The sequence below is a fragment of the Astatotilapia calliptera genome, chromosome 14 (genome assembly GCF_964374335.1).
Source record: "Astatotilapia calliptera chromosome 14, fAstCal68.1, whole genome shotgun sequence".
NCBI classification, from domain to species: Eukaryota; Metazoa; Chordata; class Actinopteri; order Cichliformes; family Cichlidae; genus Astatotilapia; species Astatotilapia calliptera.
The window spans coordinates 34,173,808-34,197,233 of record NC_137435.1 but is presented as its reverse complement, the minus strand read 5'-3'; the positions used below and the strand labels follow the sequence as shown (position 1 = coordinate 34,197,233).

The window sequence follows — 23,426 nt, the reverse complement described above, 5'->3', positions numbered from 1 at the left end:
ATCATATTTTGGCATAATTTCAGCCAACAGATCAGAAAAGTCATTTAAGAAGTTCTTATTGTATTTTGGGGGTCTGTAAACCAGAGCACTGTGTGAGAGCGACCTAGCTCAAACATGCTCAGTTCAAAGCTACTAGGTGAGGTTGATAATGGCAGTGGTTTACCCGTAGGTTCTGTAGGTTCGCACCGCGCCGACGAAGATGAGGGGAAATCTTTCGTGGCTGGGACATCTGATCCGAGCCAACAACGGGCACCAGCCAGGCATCGATGGGCTCCAGAGAGCACGGAGAAAAGGCATGACAAGGTACAGATCCACGTTCGTTCCACGGAGCCGGGGAAGAGCGCGCCAAGTACGCCTTAAGTTTCATGAGTAGACCGCTACGTTTGCCCCGGCGTCTGAAACGCTTTCGCCGTGAGGCTGGGGCCAGGGTCCGACAAAGGTTAGCTGGTATCCCAGACAGGAATGGAGGTAACGCCTTATGTCCATTATAAGTTGCATTGGTAAGATCACTGGCAACTCGGAGGTCCAACAGTTTTTGGCGATTGTACATTAAAAGAGAGTTGACTCTAGCAATAAAAAACAACATAAGCAAACACAACAGAGGAAGAGCCAGACGGCGAGCCACACACACTGGCGCCATCTTGACAGGCCTGAACAATACCTTCAGCAGAGAAAATGAACATAAAGTAAAATGTACTGAAAAGAACATCAGTATGGCCATCATTATTTGCTTGGAAAGTCTAAAGTTCCATGGCTTTGAACAGCCAGAGAACGCAATGCCCAGCTTAGAATGACTAAAAGTAACTTCTTTTAACATTCTGTCATTCTGCTTCTATATCAAAAATCCACTAAAAATAGTCATTTGAAAAAAAATATTCGCCACTTTTCATCAGTTTGGGTTCCTCTGTTTATAGCAATTTTTAGAAAAGAACCCAATACCTTTGTCACTATACAGTTGTACAGTGAGATACAGAGCATCTCCTACTCATTGCAAACATGCTGGGAGGGTGGCTCTATCCGCCTTAGTGCAGCTGCTGTACCATACTGTGATGCAGTAAGTTAGTAGGCTCTCAATGGGCGAGTGGTGGAAGGGTGAGCTGTAGTACACAAAGAGCATTCTGGCGTAGCTCTGCCGCTGTTCTAGGTGACTCAGCACCGAGTGGAGGGTGATGGCATCTTCTGTGAATCTGTTTGCACGGTATGCAAACTGGTGGGGGTCGAATTCTGGGGGGAGGTAATCCTTGGTGTGCTGAAGGACTAGTCTCTCAAAGCATTTCATGATTACCGGTGTGAGGGCCACAGGGCAATAATAGTTCAGGCTGGTGATGGGAGACTTCTTTGGTACTGGGATGATTGTGGCTGATTTTAGACAGGATGGGATGGCTGCTTCATCCAGTGAGAGGTTGAAGATTCTGGTGGAGATGAGGGTGAGCTGGTGGGCACATGGTCTTAGCACTTTACCACGTATTCCGTCTGGACCGGCCGCCTTCCTGGGGTTCACTGCTAGGAACACACATCTGACATCGTGCTCCGTTACAGTGAATGGAGCGGTGCAGGAACCAGGTGAGGATGAGGATGGGAGCAGGGCTGAGGCAGATGAATGCTGCTGTTGTGGTGTTTCAAAGCGGGCGAAGAAGCTGTTTATTTCCTCTGCTAGCTGCACACTCAGGTTTTCTGTTTTCACAGTTCTGCCTCTGTGGTTTATGATGTCTATTATTCCATGCCATGTGTTGTTGCTGGACAGGTGGGACCCCTTTTCAGGTCAGCTCGAGCAGACCTGTACAGAGCTCTGTCAACAGACCTACAGGGAGTGCAGAATTATTAGGCAAGTTGTATTTTTGAGGAATAATTTTATTATTGAACAACAACCATGTTCTCAATGAACCCAAAAAACTCATTAATATCAAAGCTGAATGTTTTTGGAAGTAGTTTTTAGTTTGTTTTTAGTTTTAGCTATTTTAGGGGGATATCTGGGTGTGCAGGTGACTATTACTGTGCATAATTATTAGGCAACTTAACAAAAAACAAATATATACCCATTTCAATTATTTATTTTTACCAGTGAAACCAATATAACATCTCCACATTCACAAATATACATTTCTGACATTCAAAAACAAAACAAAAACAAATCAGCGACCAATATAGCCACCTTTCTTTGCAAGGACACTCAAAAGCCTGCCATCCATGGATTCTGTCGGTGTTTTGATCTGTTCACCATCAACATTGCGTGCAGCAGCAACCACAGCCTCCCAGACACTGTTCAGAGAGGTGTACTGTTTTCCCTCCTTGTAAATCTCACATTGGATGATGGACCACAGGTTCTCAATGGGGTTCAGATCAGGTGAACAAGGAGGCCATGTCATTAGTTTTTCTTCTTTTATACCCTTTCTTGCCAGCCACGCTGTGGAGTACTTGGACGCGTGTGATGGAGCATTGTCCTGCATGAAAATCATGTTTTTCTTGAAGGATGCAGACCTCTTCCTGTACCACTGCTTGAAGAAGGTGTCTTCCAGAAACTGGCAGTAGGACTGGGAGTTGAGCTTGACTCCATCCTCAACCCAAAAAGGCCCCACAAGCTCATCTTTGATGATACCAGCCCAAACCAGTACTCCACCTCCATCTTGCTGGCATCTGAGTCAGACTGGAGCTCTCTGCCCTTTACCAATCCAGCCATGGGCCCATCCATCTGGCCCATCAAGACTCACTCTCATTTCATCAGTCCATAAAACCTTAGAAAAATCAGTCTTGAGATATTTCCTTCCCCAGTCTTGACGTTTCAGCTTGTGTGTCTTGTTCAGTGGTGGTCGTCTTTCAGCCTTTCTTGCACTGAACATAAGTTCCCTGCAATTTCTGAAGAATATTACAGTAAATCTGGCTGAAACTTGGCACACGGGTACAGTAGGTGTCCCAGAGGGGGGATGTGTTGAAAATTGGACATCAACTACTCAGGATGATTTTTAATGAATTTTTTGAAAATTGACATAATTCTACTGTATTGGCCGACTGCATTGGATACAAGTACCCTTTAATTTCTGAGGAATTCTACAGTAAATCTGGATGAAACTTGGCACACAGGTACAGTAGGTGTCCCAGAGGGGGGATGTGTTGAAAGTTGGACATCAACTACTCAGGATGATTTTTAATGAATTTTTGAAAATTGACATAATTCTATTGTACTGACTGTATTAGATTGAATAAATGTTTCCATTAATTTCAGAGGAATTCTACAGTAAATCTGGCTGAAACTTGGCACACAGGTACAGTAGGTGTCCCAGAGGGGGGATGTTTTGAAAGTTGGACATCAACTACTCAGGATGATTTTTAATGAATTTTTGAAAATTGACATAATTGTAGTGTATTGGCTGTATTGCATTGAATACAAGTACACTTTAATTTCTGAGGAATTCTACAGTAAATCTGGCTGAAACCTGGCACACAGGTACAGTAAGGTGTCCCAGAGGAGGGATGTGTTGAAAGTTGGACCTCAACTACTCATGATGATTTTTAATGAATTTCTGACATTTCCATAATTGTATTGACTGTATCGGGCTGTTTCATTGTAATTTGTGCTCGCGCACGTGTGCGCGGGTATAGGCTTTCAATCGGCACATAAAGCGAAAAGGCGCTACCGTAAAGACTGGTGTAAAAGCGCAAGGAAATTTATGCGGCGGATAGGAGGCGGCTGGCTTGACCGCGGCTCACAAATGACGGCTCACTTTACCGCGGTGCTCTACCCTCAGTGTACTTCATGACCAGTATCTCAAATCTGTTTTCTGCATTATTCGCTTTATTTGTTTATTTTTCGCTTATTATGCACAAGTCATGTACAGTGCTGTCGGCCGCTGTTTTTTGTTTCCAAAAATGACCTCCGACAAGAAAGCATAATTTCTGCTGTTTAATACCGAAGAAATTAAAACTTTTTAAAATTATGCCAAATTGAAAAATGCTTGGCTGTGTCTCAAATAAAACCTCTAACTTTGCTGTGCTTCACTTCAGCAGCATCGGGTAATGTTCATATGTTGATTCATGGTTTTCTTCAGTTTTTGATCTACTGCAGAATATTTTTAAGGCAGTTATCTGCTATAAAAAGCCAGGCCAGGAAAATCTTCGCTGTGTTTAATCAGTGACAATACCCACCTCTAGTGAGTAGCCTAGGCCTGACAGAAGTGGACGTAGCTGTGGATAATGAGAAAAGATATAAAGAACGTTTGATTACTTTTTCGTTAAGGCCTGAGCCATCTGAAATTCATAGCTAGTGCTCTGACACGGAGCCATCAACCTCTCAGGTTATGTCTAACATTGGTCCGGAGACAGAATCAGATAATGAGCCTCATACGATCGACTCCGAGCCAGAGCCCACTGAAAGTAAAAGGGGGAAAGTGTATACAAAGTATTTCAAAGAGAGTGGCTTGACCAGTTTCCGTGGCTAAGATACTGTAAAGCTGACAACATGATGCACTGCATTTACTGTCGTGAGTGTGGAAAGACCATGGCCGGCAATACTGCATTTGTGACTGGTGCTAATACATTTCAAATTGAAATGCTGAAAGAGCACAGTGTATCCAGAAAAAACATTATATGCCGCGATAAATGCACTGCTCAAGTATCCCCTCTCCCCGCTGCCTTTCAGCGGCAGGCAGCAGCAAACAGGTCATCAGAGGAGGCTGAGAGGATGATTAAGTTTTAACATTATCTACGTTATTGGAATTTTACCTAAATTACTTGATTTAGTCAGTAACAAGGAATTAAAAAATGGGTTTCAGTTGGCCAAAAGTGGCCACCATAGAGCCAACAGGAATAACTGCATGTGTAGTGTATATTATTGATATAATTAAGGAGCTGAAGTTGGAAAATTAAAAAAATAGTGAAAAATTGAAGAAATTGAAGTGTACACAAATGGCCAGCATAGAGCCCAGAGGGTTAAATGTGAGCAGGCTGCTGTGACATGTGCCAGTAAATATCTTCTAATGTCTGTCTGCCTTTTGTTTTAGCTGATGAGGAGTTTGACGAGCTTTGCTTTGAGTTTGGGCTGGAGCTGGATGAAATTGTAAGTACATGACATCAAATACGAACAGCTCGCTATTTGTGGTTAATAAAGTAATGCAGTAATGCTCTGTTATTGCAGAGATGTAAGTACAGTTCTTTGATTTGTCTACATTTGTGTCTGAATTCTGGCATGCTGAAGTTCCTCTTCCCCATCTGCTTTACAGACCTCTGAGAAAGAGATAATCAGCAGAGAGCAGGGTGACACTAAGGCCTCAGGAGCATCTGATGTGATCCTGTATAAGATCGATGTACCAGCTAACCGCTATGATCTGCTATGTCTGGAAGGACTGGTTCGTGGACTGCAGGTCTTCAAGAATAAGTGCGTTTCTGCAATTTTTAACAGGCTTAACCTGAAATAAATGACAAGAGATTTATTTATATATCAAGTTTTGTTGCCGTGATTGACCAGCACTTTGTTTTTTTGTTTTGTGTACCGTATTTTCTGCACCATAAGGCGCACTTATAATCCTTTAATTTTCTCAAAAATCAACAGTGCGCCTTATAATCCAGTGCGCCTTATGTATGAATTCTGGTTGTGCTTTCTAACCTTGAACCAATTTTATGTGGTACATGGCGCTCATAAATCTGTAAAAAAATGTTTTAGTACGACTTGTGTAAGCTACGAAGTGCTTGATGGATTGTCAGATGGATTGTTGGAGCATTACAGCTACCGTAGTCAGTAGCCTCGCAGAGTAATCTAGGTCCAAAACTCTGTCCGCTTCAGGTCCCAAAGTCAAACGAACACTGCGGCATCACTGAGAGTTAAAACTGTTCTTCCCTCTAACCGCAGAGATTGTGTTTTTGTTTTAGGTTGGAGGTGCCCCGATACAAACGTGTTAGCCCACTCAGTGGGGAGCCTCAGAAGCTGATCATCACTAAGGAGGTGTGTGGAGATGTTCACAATTATAAAATGTTTAACAAGAAAAAAAATAGTTTGTAACCTAGAACAGGTATCAGTGCGATTTGCCTGTTGACCCTATGTTTGCGGCGCTTCACTCCCCTCAGACGGAAGCAGTGCGACCCCACGCTGTGGCAGCAGTCTTGAGGAACATCACTTTCACACAGGAGCGATATGACAGTTTCATTGAGCTGCAGGAGAAACTACATCAGAACATTTGCAGGTGAGAGCACACCAACCACCTACTATATATAACATGAATGTGTTTCCTTTAAAAATTTGAGTCTAAATGGCTAGCTGCAGCTACTTACAATGAAAAGACCAACACGATGTTGCCATTACCTCTGACACTTGTTACTGTCCTAAGTCACCTAGTTAGGTAACTAAAGACATAATATACTTATTTAAAAGTACTAAGAATGTTTTTGATTAGACCCAGTAATAAATCTTGCAGAACAACACTTATGTTTTGTGATGATAGTTTTACTCTCATGAAACTCACTGCAGAGCCAAAAATCATCAGGGCCTACGTTGCCTAAGATTGATTTTGCACATGCCTAAGGATGAATTTCGTAAGAACTTAATTGTTTACTTTTTATTGATACTAGATGCTGGATGCTATTTTTTTTTTTTACTTTGATGCTTTATTTACAAAACAGTGCTGTGGCATTCTGTAGCCTTCATGGCAAGTGGTCCACATACATTTGCCAGTGAAACGGCACCTTGAGCAAAAACATCTAGGAGCAAGCTTGTCAATAAAAAGTGTGACAACATTAAGCCCAGGGAGCCCCCACTTTTCAAGAAAAAGACCGATAACACAACAACAACAGTGACAAATTTGCTGTCATAATTTAACGTGGAGCTTTTCTGTACACATACAGGAAAGAGCGAAAAGGCGGTGCTGTTAATGAGATGGTGAGCTCAAATAGATTTATTACAGTAACCACTATTAAACCCCTTTACTGTGAAAAAGTTGGCAGGAATCATTCATCAAACCACCTGATTACCAATCTCCAACATGAAGTAAAGCTAATTTTGTAGCTGCTCCCATTTCGTTGCAATTTGTTTTGGCAGAAAGCTACAGAAGTTCAAATAAAATATGCAGAGCTGTTAACCTTGTCTGATACCATGTTTTAATCAAGCAGCTCACTGAGGGCTGTCACAGTGACACCTGCAGCAAGCAGGAGTGAGCCTACAGGGTACAAGACTACATTTATTTAAAGGCTTTTGTGACATTTTATTTTGCAGATGTAGATTAATCTAAAATATGAATACCATATTGTAATAATAAAATTGTATTAACCTTTAAAAATAAACTAGGGTTTGGGTTTTTTTGCATTTCAGGAAAAACAGTAAAACTGAGCCACTGACCTGTGGCTGAGTTAATTATTCACATTATTAACATCTATACCATCATAACAGAAAACATTTCGTAGAATACTGATATGCTCTGTTTTCTTCATTGCAGCCACCACATGCTCCTATGAAGGCTTAGAGACACACACAGTTATTTGCAAGCATGCTTAAACACGCAGACACACACACAAACAGAATCTAACTGAGTGTTTACCGAGTCACGGCACATATATCACATTAGAAAAATCACACGGCACACAACGAAACAGAAATGTCACAAAAAGCATATTGATAACTTTTCTCCGCGCACCAGGTATACTGGAATTGGCTCAGTTTGTCCCCAATATATCATTTTTGCTTTCTTCTGAATCAGAATACTTTATTGATGCCTAGGGGAAATTATTTTTCATTACAGTGCTTTATTATAAACAAACATTAACAAGGACAGACAATACACTAACTAAGAATAGCACAATATATATATATACACACACATAAAAGTCACTTATTAATAAATAGCTGAAAAAGGAAGAACATGTGCAAGAAGGGTGTAGCTGTTGCAGTAAACTGTGTGTTAAGTGGATGCGTTGTACAGGGAGATGGCCACAGGCAGGAATGATTTCCTGTGTCGTTCAGTGGTGCTTCTCGGTAATCTCAGTCTTTCACTGAACGTGCTCCTGTGACTGACCAGCATGTCATGGAGTGGGTGGGAGGTGTTCTCGAACATTGTCTTTATCTTGGACAACATCCGCCTCTCCGACACCACCTTGAGGGAGTCCAGATCCATCCTCACAACATTACTGGCCTTACGAATCAGTTTATCGAGTCTGTTGGCATCTACGACCCTCAGCCTGCTCCCCCAGCATGCAACAGCACAGAGGATCGCACTGGCCACAACAGACTCATAGAAAATCCTGAGCATTTTCTGGCAGATGTTGAAGGACCTCGGTGTCCTCAAAAAATAGAGACGACTCTGGCCCTTTCTGTAAAGTGCTGTGGTGTTTGTATCCCAGTCCAGTTTATTGTCAATGTGAACTCCAAGGTATTTATAGTCCTCCACAATGTCAACACTGACCCCCTGGATTGAAACAGGGGTCAAGTGTTTCCTGGTCTTCCTGAAGTCCAGGAAACACTTGACCCCTTCTAACCACTACTTCATGCTAGGGCCTTCATCTGGGTCAGGATTTTCTCCAGGACCCAGGTTAGATTGACTACTTTTTCTTTTCAAATATTTATCTATTGCTATTACGTGCTGCGTTGTCTCACTCACAGCATGACTATTATGTACTTTCTTCAACCCATTTAATTAGAGCAGAGTAGTTATACTGCCCTCTAGTGGAAGAGAATGTAATTGTTCTGCCTGTTACTCACTGATCGCTTGGAATACTAATCAGGTTGAACCAGATAATCTTCCACGGCACACCTGATCATTTCTCATGGCACACCTATGTGCCGTGGAAGATTATCACAGTGGCACAGTGGTAGGGAAACACTGATCTAACTCATCCAGGCCTGGTTGTCTCGAACACGCCACATGGGCATCCACCCAACTGATTTTCAGCCTTTTTGTTGGAGATGAAAATAGAGGCTCCTTTGATGCCTAGGGTTTTTTTTTTCTTTTTTTTTCTTTTTAACATTTATTCCTAACCATGTGTTACACTTCACATCACATCAGCTTTTGATTGCAAATGAGAGCAAAGTCCTTTCACAATCAGAACATTTGAAAACATTGGTAGTATTAATAAATGTTACATAAATACCAATTCAGCTCAGGTATCAATTTAATACTAGTTTTTTAATATCCTATCTTGTCCTGGGCTGTGGAACTCTACTGTCTAGTAGTTATTGAAACAAAGGAAATTGTTGTCTCGGGGCCATTTGTTGTTGTTTAATACTAGAGATGGCACAATATCACTTTTTTATATCTGATACCAATATCATAAATTTGGATATCTGCCGATACCGATATGAATCCGATTGTGTATTTTATCATCAATAAAACTGTTTTTTAAAAAATATTTTGCTGCATTTTGTAGAAGTTCATACTCAAGTATTAAAAGCAAAACATTAAAGCTATTCTGTTATACCTGTATGCAAAAAATACACTGCACACAAAATATTTCATAGTTCAGCAACACTGATCAATCTAATAAACTTAAACCTACTCCATCCTCACTATTCCTCCCTATTTTAGAGAGTACTTAGGTTGTTTAATATTTCCCCTAACTAATAGGGTTGCCAACCCCTAACCCCCTAACCCAGCAAAAAAACATAGGGAACCACCGCCCACCCTCTGACTCATGATGCTTAATCGACGTAATCGACTTTAATTTAATGCACATGTAAAAAAATAAAATAAAAAATGCACAGAAATCAATTCTTTTTCTACAATAATTAAATAGATTCAACATCTTTCTTCAACAGAATTGCAGACTGCATAGATGGTACCTTCCTAAAGGAAAAGTACTATAACCTACTAACTATTAGACTTAATAGTTACTATATACAATAATGGACTTGCAGTTTACATCAGATGAAAACTTTGGTTGTAAGATTCAGATAATGATTTATTAAAAACTAGACATTTTAAATGAGAATAAGAAAGAAAAGTATTTCTTTGTGCCCCCCTGTCTCTGTTAATGCCTTACCTGGCCCCCCTAACAAATTTTTTGCTAGACCCGCCCCTGCACAGTTACCTGCACTCAGCTATGTAAAAAAGGATCCTGATGCAGAAAGTAATATTAAATAAATTCTAACAACAGCTTATCAAGCTTAAATGTGCTGCTGTTGTTTATCCGCTCGTTTCCACTTTCTGGCCCAAAGTGGGCGATAAACCAACAAGAGAGACAGAAGGGCCAGTCAGCCGATCATTGATCAGTTTCGTGATTTCAAGTAGCAACAGGAGAGGGAAGAAGAGGCAGTCGCTCTATATATCGGTTGTTAAGCTTAACGTGAGAATGCTTTACAAACATTCAGAGATGAACTTACACACTTGCTTTACTTCTCTGGGATAGCTTTCTCAGAGATGAAATGCCGGTTTGGAAGCACATAGCGAGGCTCCAAATGCTCCACCAGACAGCCGACGGCTCTCGCACAACACAGCCACTCGATCATATGACGCATACTTCTCCGACATGCTAAGGTCATGAGCTGGGTTACACCATGTCGCAAGTTTTGTGAGATGCTTTTATGATATTTAATAGATTAATGGATTACATTTTTAATTTCTCTCCAATATCCGATCCAGTAATTTAGGTTTGTATCGGACCGATACGTAATATCGGATTGGTATGTTTGTGCAGAAAGAGGAGCCTGGTGGCGATTGGGACCCATGACCTGGACACCATCTCTGGTCCTTTCACGTACACAGCCAAACGTCCAGGAGACATCTCCTTCAAGCCCCTCAATCAGACCAAAGAGTACACGGCCACCCAGCTCATGAGCCTCTATAAGGTGAGCAGGTGAATGACTCATTGTGGGTCACACAGGCAGTTTGTAGTTTTGGCTAACTCACTGATGTTCTGCTGATTCCTACAGACCGATAGCCACTTGAGGCATTATCTTCACATTATTGAAGACAAACCTTTGTACCCCGTCATCTACGACAGCAACGGCGTTGTTCTGTCTATGCCTCCTATTATCAACGGTGAGCGCTGTGACCTCGCTCTGCTTTCATTTTCTTTTTTTTTATTGGAAAATTTGTGTTAGATTAGATTACACAGTATACAATTAATATATTTAGTTCAGAAATGCTCAGGGTCTATAGTTAGAGAAGATTAAAATCGGAAAGTAGTAACGCTTCTTAAAATGTTTCCAGTAAAATGAAGTGCCGTTTGTTTCAGGGGACCATTCAAAAATCTCCCTGAAGACTAAAAATGTCTTCATTGAGTGCACAGCGACAGACCAGACCAAGGTACAGTTGAGAGAAGAAAACAATAAATCTGTCACTTATCACCACTGTCATGAGAAACTGACTTTAACTTGATCACGTTTCCTACAGGCGAAGACTGTGTTGGACATGATGGTGACCATGTTCAGCGAGTATTGTGCTCAGCCTTTCACGTATGTCACGTCTTCCTGAAATGCTGGCTTTGCTGTTTGCAGGCAGACAGTAAATGGGATGTCAGGTCACTTATGCTGGTTCAGGATGGAAGTGGACATGTTGTTGACTGTGTAGTATAGTGTTGTAGAGGTTTACATTAGCAGTGAGTCATATTTTCACTTTTTACCATGCTCTGCTGTGTGATGTGACAGCAGCTGTTTGCCAACAGCTGTCACAGTTTACTGGATATCATTTTAAAAGCCCGTCTACAAGCTGTACTTTATTTCACCGACTTCTTGTCTGTCTGTGTTGTTAAATTCAGCCCGGCTTTGACTTCATTGAATATTACAATTAGTGTGATGTTTTCTTCTTTCTCCCTCAGGGTAGAGGAGGCTGAAGTGGTGTACCCAGATGGCAAGACCTGCATATACCCAGTACTGTATCACCCACAGTTATCCGAAATGTGACACATGTGACACTAATTTCTTGGAATGGCTCTTAATTCTTGTCTCTTGATTTTTGGTTTACACTTTAGGAGCTGGCTTACAGGAAGGAGAAGCTGTCTGGTAAATTTATTAACCAGAAAGTTGGCATCAAGTAAGTCATTTATGTATAAGTGTAATTATCAGAGTTTGAGGTGCATATGAAACGCATGGATAAAATGCTTTTTAAAAAAAGGGGAAAAAAGCCTTTTTTAAAACTAATAATAAAGCTTCAAAATAAATATCACGTTTACATGTTTCAGATTAACAAAAATTTACGTAAAACAATGATAATCTGAATTTACATTCAGTTCTCGACCTTTACGGCCAATATAGGCCGGTACAGATAAACAGAAAGAAACCCCTCTTTAAAATTCTTTCTGATTTCTTTTCACACTTGCATGTTTCATATTGTCAGATAAATCTTGATATTAAACAACGATAATCTGAGAAAATGTGAAACAGTTTTTAAAGTGATGATTTCCTTAAGTAAGAGAAAAAAGCTTCCCAAACCTACCTTGTTGAATCACAAAAGTTTAGTTCAATTTCAGTAGTCACACCGAGGCCTGATTACTGCCAGATGTGTTGATGCAAACACTTTTTCACAGCACTGTATATTTTTAACTGATATATGGAGAGCAGTTACCTAAAACTGAACAATAGCTGCTGATTGGTCAGTTTTAGGTAACTCATCTTTGAGCAACTTTCCCAAGTTTAAATACTGTAATTTTTAGGTTTAATAGATTTAATAAAAATTAAAAATTGTCAGACATGTCACTCTGATCGCTAAAATGTTTAATACAGTGAGGCGGTGTTCCTGTAGCCCCTGTCCATTTAGTAAATATGTCTGGTGTACATTTATTACAATGGTTTAACTTGGCAGATTTACATATGTTCACATTAACCAAGTACAGTGTGTTAGTCTGAGCTGTATGTTCAGTGTGTTTTGTTTTTTTTTACTCAGGATAAGTTTGATTTGAATTTTAAAGTAGTTTAATGCCTCAGAAGATGCTAAGATCAGTGTTTGAAGGAGACCGATTTGGAAAAATTTCATGACCGAAGCTCAAATGTAGCATCTCCCTTTCCTGGTATGATAAGTTGGTTAACCCTTGTGGGGCTGAGTTCAAAGATCTTATCAGTGATTTATCACATCGTACCAAATTTCAAACATATGTTTAACTATTGATGAACAGATTTGTTCCACTCTGTCAGACTATAAATCCATGTTGGGACCAGTGGGAACTGTCTGTAGCCACGTTTTTACTTTCCATTGACAAGTTTCAGATCAGTTTATTAGTATATGTTCTTAAAATGATACTCACACTCTGCATTTGAGTCTTGGTACTAAAGCATTTCATGCTTTGTGTCAGCGGACGTTCAGTAACATGAAAAGGCTCACTTTTTTTTTTCCCCCTCTCCTGACAGTGAATCGACAGAGAAAATTGCTCACCTGCTGACCAGGATGTGCCTGCTCTCCCAGGCTACCGGCGCCGGTGATGAGATTGAGGTCGAGATCCCACCCACTCGCTCGGACATCATCCACGCCTGCGATATCATGGAGGACGCCGCCATTGCCTACGGTTTCAACAACATTACCCGCACCACCCCACGCACCTACACTGTAGCCAACCAGGTAGCTGCCTTTGCTTGTTTTCTATACATGGTGCATTACTGTAAGCAAATGCTGAGTTAATTAAACAATCAAGTGTGTCTAATCAAGCATGTGCATTCTTATGTATTTGTTCACAGTTCCCACTTAATAAACTGACAGAGCTGCTGAGGCAAGACCTGGCAGCCGCTGGATTTACAGAGGCCCTCAACTTTGCCCTGGTAAAAAAAAAAATCATAACTTTTGTCTTGGTTTGGGTTTTTTTTTTGTTTGTTCAGGGTGTTGTTTTTTTTTTTTTTTTTTTTTTTTTTTTTTTTTTTGTCTCTCTTTAAAAAAAATCCTCAAATTTTTTCATCTTCTCTTTCTTTAGTGTTCTCAAGAAGATATTGCAGAAAAGCTTGGGAAGAAGATCTCGGAGATGAGGGCAGTTCATATCTCCAACCCCAAGACTGCTGAGTTCCAGGTAATATACAGTCAAACAAAGAGACAGAAATGAAATGAAGTGTTTTGGGCCTTTAAAAAAGACAAGAGAGAGTCACATTTTTATCCTCAAAGTAACTTAAAGAGTAGATTTTTTATTTATTTTATTTTTTTTGAGCATTAATTGGTCTTTTTAGATTATTATGTGATTGGATATTTACACTGTACAGTAAACGGCAAACAACAGGCTGCAGTGAAATTCGTAAATGTTCAGCATGTCATCTGCAGGTGTTCATTTCACTGTCTGTGTAATGATCTGTAAAAATGTTTCAACTCCAAATAATGTTTATAGGTGCATTTTAAAATGTATCTCCTTAAGTTTAAAATGAAGAAGGTAAAGACTTTTAATGCTGGGATGATTTTGAGAAGTTGAGAACTAATCAGAAGCACAATGTTGTACTGTGATTGTTCCATAAGAGGGCGCCCTCTTCCTCCATAAGGAACTGCAGGCCTGTTTCCAGCTTGACCCGTTTTTTTTTTTTCCCCACCAGGTGGCGCGCACCACCTTGCTGCCAGGTCTGTTGAAAACCATAGCAGCCAACAGGAAGATGCCACTTCCCCTTAAACTGTTTGAGATATCAGACGTGGTGCTAAAGGATGAGACCAAAGGTAGGCGTCAACAAATCTGAAGTGATGGAGACAAATTTATTACATGTAGAGTTGTACAGTTTTGGAAAGATGAAAACTTTCTTAAACATTACAAATTAGATCAAGTCGAATCGTAGTTGAAGTTGATAGATTTAATTAAAGAAGGGTCAATGAATGTTTTAATAAATATACAGGATTAAAAAAAACCTAAAATGTGGCATACTGAATTGTGTGTATTAGCTTTATTGTAGAAACTGTTACTTATGTCTCTCATCCTTCCACCCAGATGTTGGGGCGAGAAACAGCCGACGTTTCTGTGCTGTTTACTACAACAAGAGTCCGGGTTTTGAGGTCATCCACGGCCTACTGGACCGAACCATGCAGCTGTTGGAGGTGAAGCCAGCCCGAGGAGAAGGCTACCACATCCAGACTGCAGATGGTAAGAAGCGTGGAGATGAAGGGGGGTGTGGGCCTATAGGAACGTATGTACTGCCTAGCTTTGTTGGCAAATAACTAAAGACTGGATTTGTAGAAGGCAGAGAAATCCCAGCCACAGATTTCAAACCACGTGATCTTTTGTTTCTGTACAAGCTGTTGAATGAATTAATCTACCTCGTGATGATAAAAGGCAGGTTTTGTTGACATTATGTAAATCCAGTCTTTGACTAGCAGCAACTGCATTGTTGTGTTTGCTATGAGAGCAGCATGTACATGCTTTATTGTGAGGGAACATTTATCATCGCAGTGAGCTACACAGTTCTGGTTCAACTCCACACTGGCTTGCATCATCAGTGGTGAGGGTAACTCCACAGGAAGGATATACAGGAGCTTGTGTATGTATACACAAGGTATAGGGGTGATGTAGTGATTGGCATGGATATGAAAATGGATTGATGGCTTTTTTTTTTTTGAAGTTAGAGTTATGGATTGTGAATAATCGGTAGTTGCTTGGGCTGTTTAAATCAAAAAACACGTCAGGAGTTGCAATCATAGACGGATAACCACGGAGTAATAAATCAGAAGTTATGCTGTAACTTCAGCACATTGTAGGGTCTCTCTGTTTTTATCTTATGTTGTATGATGTTGCATTTTTGAGCACACCATCTGATTACTTGGAAGTCGTGGCCCAAAACTAACATTTAGATCTTTGAGTTATCATTGACAACATGGTTGCCACACATGTCGTCAGACAGGGTTAGGATCCTTTATTTTCCCCATTCTTCATGCTGTAGTGCCTGAGCAGGAAGAACAGGTCTTTGTGTGTGTAAAACTGACCACACACTTTTTTTTTCTCTTTTGCTAGCACACAGAATTGTCAAGTAGCCACCTTCGCTCAATAAAAAGTTAATGGAGAGCATGACCGGGTTTCCCCTCTGGTCTGGGTAGGACTGAACGTGGACAGTTGCTACAGTAGCTTATATTTTCAGTCTCTTCTGGAATAGACTGACCGGCTTCTATTTTCTTTTTCTTTTTTTAAAATGTATTTATTTTGGGACATAAAGAACTGGAGTGAAGGTCAACCCCCGCTTCCTTCCTCACCTCCAGATTGCTCACCAATTCCTGTAAGAAGAGGTTATGACTTATGTTTTATTGTTTGTTTTTAGAAAGCTGCAGAGTGAGTTGCATCCAAAAATCTGAAAGATGTGTGGGAAGGATTTTAGAGCTTCCTCACTTAAACATTCTGCTACAGCTGAAAATATGAACAGTGACCGATAATCATCAGATATTTTTATGTTTAGAAATCCTATGTTATTTCAGCTCTGTTATTGATAGTAGACTATTTAGTGAGAAGGACTTGGCTAACATTGTGAAGAGCAGCACTACAGCACATTTAGCCAATGATAACAGTAAAATTTTAACAATGTGGTAATATTAAGGGTCAATTGCTGAATTAAGTCACCCTCACAATTAGTTTTCTCCAGATCCAAAGTCTTACAAGCCCAGTGGCCTGCTGTTTTTGTGCGAAACTACAACTGTTAAGTTGGCTAATGCATCTCATTAGCCTACTTTTACCTTGTGTGTTTAACTCTACATGTGTAATATGTGTTTAAGATATGTAAACGTAACCATCCACAATGATGAGGTAGTTGTTACAGGACAACAATGTAACGGCAAAATGACATCATGATCGACAGCCTTGCTTTTATACAGGAGTGGAACCAGTTGAGTCGAGTCCCCTATTGTCTGTATTATAGAAACACTGCAGATGGGTGGTGCTCCTCTGTAAACCTTTGCCAAACTGTCTGAGAGTAACTGTTTGCAATTGTTTGCAGACAGGTGGCCTTCCACCTGGCCTCCTGTGCAGTCACCCAGAGGTGGAGGTGTGTTGCATCAAATGTGAAAAAATCTAATGAAATCATCAGGCAAGGATTCAGTATCTCTCTCCTTGTGTGTGCAGAGATGGATCTAACACACCACAGCTTCACTTTTTAATCTGTGCCTCATAATTAATGGTATAGTGACTAAAACATTAAAACAACAACGATTCTTTGTTAAGGATATCACTTTTGAAGTTGACTGCATGTAAATCATTCTAATGCACACCATCCAGACCTGGCTCAAATCCACCAGGATGTTTAAGCTGCAGTGCTGCCAATGCATCTACACTTGATGCCAACATTTGACATGTTGGTGTCATCCAGTGTCTCTAACACCTGGAAAATACCAGATACCATTTTAGTGGGAACTCATAACGTGTCATCACTTAAATGACAGTTTTTGTGACACCCTTATTTTTAACACGTGTTATATTACATTCCTTGGTCTACCTGCAAGTCCAGCAATCACATCCCATCACCCTAATAAATCAGTCTAACCCTCTTTCTCTTACATTCATATACATATGGCATTGAACTGTTCCTGTCATCTCTTTGCTCAATAAAAATAAAAGGTGTCACATCAGCGTTGGTTTTTCGGGGTCATGGACCCAGAACACCACTTCACTTCACTCTAATGATGAAATGCATCTGAGCACATTTTCATAGGGATTCTTTCTTAAGTCACTGTGAATGAAATTAGTCATATTGCATCAGCACTTGAAGCCTGTTGAGAATTCTGCTGACCTTTTATTCTGAAAGGTTCTTTTAATCACAGAGAGCTTGAAAGCAGTAAACTGTACAGTGTGAATGCATTTTCTTCTTCACAGTCCGCTGATATTAACATGTGGTGACACGTGACCAGCTTTGTCAAATTTACTGTAAAGCTAAGTTTGAATGGCAGGTGTGACTCAGTTTCTGATGCAGTTGCTCTGTTCCTATGAGATTGTTAATCAGAAATGTTCGACTGCAGGCCAATCTGTATGCATCTGAGCTGCCCCAAGTTTCCCAGAGGGATTCTCATCCATTCATTTCAGTTTTAGATTCCTCGCCTCTTTCCATTTCCCCCACCCCCAGACCCATATTTTCCTACCTATTTACCTCTCCACCCACCACTTCCGCCCCACCTCTCCTTTGGGCTTTGCAAGGTCACGCTGTAGGATATCTGCCTGTACTGGCCCATTCAGACTGCAAATCAATGGGCTCAAGTATCGGTGGATGAGAGATGAGTGCAGAGAGAGGAGTGGGGAGGATTGAAGGCAGACATGGGAGAGGAACAATGGGGGGGAAACTACAGGGTACAGATAAAAACTTGGGGGTGGGGGGCAGACGAAAGAAGCTAGGTATGAGAGCGTGCATAGGCTGCAGTGTGGAGAGGAGCACAGGAGTCACGTCACCCACTGCAGTGCCGAGCAACGAGACAGACTGGCACATACAGCACCCACCCACGGGTGCTTAGACTGGCCATCTGACAGGCATAAAGTAACACACATACTTCAAACAGGAGCTGAAATTGACATCCTCACAGTTTGCTCTCATGCACAACATACTGGAACACACACTCCCACTCACTCTACCTTCTCCATTTGTTTTTTCCTCTAGTCTCTATGCACCATTAGCCCCACACATGTCAGCATGTCCTTAAACCCATTACAAGGTCGTGACCCAGTCTCATAGCCCACCTGATGCAGACACATGTCCTCAGGATGTGTCCATCAGCAGCTCTGCTGCTCCCTCAGCATCGCTCCCCAGGAATACATGTCAGTCGTGTTTCCACCACTCAGTGCAGAAAGGCGATGAAATGACGAGTCAGGGGAACAGAGGCAGAGCAGAAAACACTTAAATGACAGATGCCCACGTTTCACTTAACAACTGTGTCCAATGCGAGGTCTCGGCCCATTTGTTAGTATCATGTCTTCTATGTTTGTTCGCTTTTTCACCTAGAGCGATCAGTCTGTGTGTGTGTGCTTCACAGGATGAAGGCTCAGTTTAATGACACTAAAGGACTTATTTTCAATCTGTCCTTTGGTTATTGTTCCTGTTTATATGTGGTAATGACACCTCTTACAAAGGTCCTGAGATTTAGGTGACGTAACTCGGTGTTCCAACACAGAAACAAGTGATCAGGTCTGCTTTATATGAAGCAATACATTATACAAAATTACTTGGGCGAAAACGGTGAGCAGTACTAAAAATAACCAAGTAAGCTGTTGTAAATGTGCAACATTTTACAAACCAGGCTCTTCTGTCTATACATACACAGCCTAATATTTTTCCCTCTGTGCTGTAGAGATTTGTCATTGGCATGAGCAAAACACATTATGCATCTGCTATTGACATTAGTTTTAATGGTGATAACAAAACTGTAGACCATCCCCAGCTGTAACTAAGCAATCTCTTACCTAGATTGAATTCATTTTAAGGGTAGAACTATATCATATCTCAGGAATACACACTGTTTATCATAATTAGCAGAAATGACGGCTGAAGCTATAAAAGCAAGACCTGGAATAAGATTCGGTGGATTTTTAACTCATTCACAAGTTCTCCTAAAATGTGGAATTAAAAGCAGGGAAAAGCCTCAAAGAACATAAAAGTGATTACTGAAATTCATTTGATGAAAGTTATATTGGTACTAATTTCAGATGTGCACCTGCTCACACAGTGAGGCATTCATTGCAGTTTGCTGCTCATTAAATTGATTAAGAACTTCTCTCTAAATAAAATAATGGTGATAAATTGTCCAGTTGGACTTGTTGATGATGCGCCGATCTAACCGCAGCTTCCGCTGAAAGCTCCACTGCAAGTTGGAGGAGAGGGGGCGGAAAGTAGCGGGGCTCAAGTGTGGGGTTTTCATTGACTGATTGGTTATTTAAGATGTACCCGAGCTATTTATGTAGTTGCCATGGCATCCTGTTCACGGTGCAAGAAGATGACGTGTGAACTGACGCAAGCACATTCCACTAATTTAACAGGCACTGAAATAACTGCTCGACGTTTTCTGCTCTAGCAGCCCAACACGTGTTTGAAAGCTCATGCATTTCTGTCGTAAGCCTTCGTCCACAGCAGTGATGGAAGATCTAAGCGGTGGGCTCTGGAACCCATTAGCAAGGCAGCGTGGGAAGAAGCGGTGCACGATGGGAGAATGCCGTGTCTGTGTGAGAGTGTGTGGGGCTGTAGTCATAGCAACCCCTGTATCTTGTTATCTCCTGACAAGTCCGTCTTTCAATCAGTGGTTTTGTTTTTGTTTTTTAACAAAGTGAGCAAACGCCTCTCACACAAACAAAAGTGTTTTCATATTTGTGTCGATGGCGAATTTTTCTTCCCATCTGGAGCAAAGTGACCTTTTTTTTTTTTTTTTTTTTTTTGGTGAGTCCAGATGCTGACACACTTTCCGCATCATGTCTGAGGGAGACTAAGCCAATTATGGTCAAATGGCCTCCAGTGGTGGTTGTTTCAGAGTAATGACCCATCACATATTCACATAAATGGTGTTCCTTTCTGTGCTTTATCATTGATCAGTAATAAACGGTAAGAGTCAAGCTCATACTCAGTCCAGAGGGCTGTTTTCAGTTTTTGAAGTGTTTTTTTTTTTTTTTTTTTTCTTCTTCTCAAGGGAAAAAAAAAAGATGCACAGGAAGTAAAGCCTTTCGAGGTTTTGGCTTTATTCTTATCAGCTAACCAGTGATAATGAACGTGGGTGAACAAATTATGATCAAGGAACAAGAAAAGCTGCACAGTGTTGCCCACATGCTGCACTTGACTCATGATCATTGTAATGTAAAGCAGGAGAGACACAAAGCATGTCCAAGGAGCTGGCAAAACGCCTCATTTGGAGATGTTGCAACTATGGCACAAACAGGATCCAAGAAACACCTAAATCATCACAGTTGGGTGTTTAGATAGTAATACAGGTGGGGGGGGACAAACAAAAAAACAACTGCTTCACAGTAAGGTACGAAAAGCTTGTGGAGGTGATAATTGTCCAACAAAAGAGGTTGCTCTCGCGGGAGCTCAAGAGTCTGGACTGTGGCAAGAGTATAAGTTGGTGCCAGGTGTAGGTGTTAGTAGCCAAGACCTGGGAGTCTAATTTAAGCTGTTTTATTTGTGAGCAGAATCCAATCAGGGCAGTGGACCTTCAAATCAGTTTTATTTATCTAACCCCACTTCAATCATTTTATATATTGTAATGTAACAAATGTTTCAAAAATACAAAGACGAGACAGAAGAAAGGAAAAAGTTTGACCATCTTTAAAAAATTTACCCAAGGGTAAAACCAGTGAGAGACTGGGACTAGGTGGATGGCCACACTGATGAGCTTTCTTTAGAAGCTGCTTGGTACCGCCCTTCACAACAGTCCCAGTTGTGGCCCCTTGGGTAGATTAGTTGGCCACCCCTGCCCTTTAGGATGTTTCAGTAATTGTAGCTGGTTCGTTGTCTTGGGCTAAAAGATCAGATGCTCCATATGCTTCATTTTTCCAAGTTTTTTTTTTTTTTTGTCATTGGACACAATCCTGCTTCATTGCTGCCCCCGGCCTCACATTTTTAACCATTGTCACATCTTAAGAGACGAGGTAGCCATTCTGGCCTAAACTCTGACCATTATTCTTAAAGCTTCCTTATGTGGAAATTCTCCTGCTTTTTACTTTGGCAGCTATAATTCAGAATTACTGTGTCATGAATGTCATGAACATTCACACTGTATTATGAACAAAATTGGCCATTACTAAAGAACACGTGTATATTCATGATGGCAAAGAGGGCCATTGTCTGTATTGAACACGTGGTCTGACTGTTAGAATCAGTCCGTTGGTTTTTATTAGGAGAAAGCTAAGCTGCCTTTTTCTAAAAGAAAAAGATAACTGTTGCAATGTTTTCTTCTAAAATAGCTTTAACAAGAAGGAAGTGGGGCCAAACTGTTAACTTTATTTATTTTTTCCCCCTTTCAGATTCCACCTTTTTCCCCGGTCGCTGTGCTGATATCTTTGTCCGTGGAAAGAACGTCGGGCGTCTCGGAGTGCTTCATCCAGATGTCATCAATCGCTTCGAGCTGACAATGCCCTGCTCCGCCCTGGAGATGGACATCGAACCCTTCCTGTGATTTTACTTTCCTAAACCTAAAACCATATATAGCTGTTTGTTTGGTGTATGTTACGGGGGTGTGCTGCCGATGATTTTTTTTTTTAGTTGGTTAATCAGGAGACAATACTGTGCGGAACTGTGTGGAAACATTGTTTTATATAAGAGTAACAGGGCTGTTTTTACTGAAGTCAGAATAATTAAAAATTAACAACACTCCACTGTGTTTGTAGCATGTGTTTGTGCGTCTGTGTGTGGGCTTGCGCATGCATGCCTGATCTTAATTTAGCCTATTTGTGCCTTGGGGTTAGTGCATGGTAATTAAACTGAGTGACTCATTACCTGTTGCTCTGTTGCCTTGGTTCTTCCAGTGGCCACACCGCTGAAACTCCCCTCACACGCGACGTTCCCATGAAAGAAGTCATCAAGCACAGGTTCCCCACACGAGATGAATCCCAGCAGAGCGCCCACTCCCGCCTGACTTCCACAAAAACTGTGTTTGGTGACGTGAGCACACAAGTGGGCCTCGAAGCTCTCAGTGATTTTCTGGCTGACAAAAGCTACATCGAGGGCTTTGTGGCATCCCAAGCTGACATGATCGTGTTTGACGCCATCCCCTCTCCTCCCTCACCGACGCTCTGCCACCTCTGGCGCTGGTACAACCACATAAACTCTTTCCAGACAGACAGAGCTCGTCTTCCATCAGCCAAGAGTCGGTATGTCCTCCCAGCTACTCCCCTGGCCACGCCAAATGATGCCAGTGACGAGGAAGACATCGACCTTTTTGGGTCAGACGATGAGGCAGAGAGCGCAGAAGTGGCCAGAATCAAGGAGCAGCGTCTTGCCGAGTACGCCGCCAAGAAATCCAAGAAGCCAGCTCTCATTGCCAAGTCCTCCATCCTGCTTGACGTCAAGCCCTGGGACGACGAGACGGACATGTCCAAGCTGGAGGAGTGCGTCCGCAGCGTCAGTATGGACGGGCTGCTGTGGGGGCAGTCCAAACTGGTGCCAGTGGGTTACGGCATCAAGAAGCTCCAGATAGGATGTGTGGTGGAGGACGATAAAGTGGGCACTGATATGTTGGAGGAAGCCATCACCGCCTTCGAGGAATATGTTCAGTCTGTGGATGTGGCTGCTTTCAATAAGATCTGAATCACTGAGACAGAACAGTGCCATCTGAGATTTTGTGGACTTGGTGTAAGCTGGGCGATAAATGCAATGTTCAGTTAATATTCCAGCATCACTGTATTAAAGAGGCTAATGCTCAGGTGCTTCATTTCTTTATCCTTTGATACAAGTCCAAAAGGGTTTTGCCTTCAGACACAATTAAAGCCATTCAAACTTGTGACTTGAGTGCTCTGAATCTTTGTTTTTTCCACATGTCATCTGCACCTGTTTATACATTACTAACAAATAAAAGAAATTTGTGAAGCCAGTGGACTCCTGTAAGAAAACAAGCCATGCAGACATCAATCTGCACTATACATGAAGTCTGACAGGTGCTCTCACATTCTTTTAAACTCTACTG

The 23,426-nt window shown here is 41.3% G+C and overlaps 1 protein-coding gene across 1 annotated transcript in view; it reads left to right on the top strand.

Annotated features, from left to right (window-relative positions):
• farsb (phenylalanyl-tRNA synthetase subunit beta) overlaps positions 1–23,243 on the top strand; it is a 31,045-nt gene extending 7,802 nt beyond the window's left edge. The window contains exons 2-18 of the mRNA XM_026191546.2: positions 4,995–5,050; positions 5,214–5,368; positions 5,860–5,932; positions 6,055–6,170; positions 10,606–10,756; positions 10,841–10,949; positions 11,146–11,216; positions 11,304–11,365; positions 11,728–11,779; positions 11,881–11,942; positions 13,253–13,460; positions 13,577–13,657; positions 13,807–13,899; positions 14,408–14,525; positions 14,791–14,943; positions 21,769–21,916; positions 22,270–23,243. Coding sequence (XP_026047331.1) covers positions 4,995–5,050; positions 5,214–5,368; positions 5,860–5,932; positions 6,055–6,170; positions 10,606–10,756; positions 10,841–10,949; positions 11,146–11,216; positions 11,304–11,365; positions 11,728–11,779; positions 11,881–11,942; positions 13,253–13,460; positions 13,577–13,657; positions 13,807–13,899; positions 14,408–14,525; positions 14,791–14,943; positions 21,769–21,916; positions 22,270–23,050 — 2,489 coding nt within the window. The 3' untranslated portion in view covers positions 23,051–23,243. The remainder of the gene's footprint in view (positions 1–4,994; positions 5,051–5,213; positions 5,369–5,859; positions 5,933–6,054; positions 6,171–10,605; positions 10,757–10,840; positions 10,950–11,145; positions 11,217–11,303; positions 11,366–11,727; positions 11,780–11,880; positions 11,943–13,252; positions 13,461–13,576; positions 13,658–13,806; positions 13,900–14,407; positions 14,526–14,790; positions 14,944–21,768; positions 21,917–22,269) is intronic.
• The last annotated feature ends 183 nt before the right edge of the window (positions 23,244–23,426 follow it).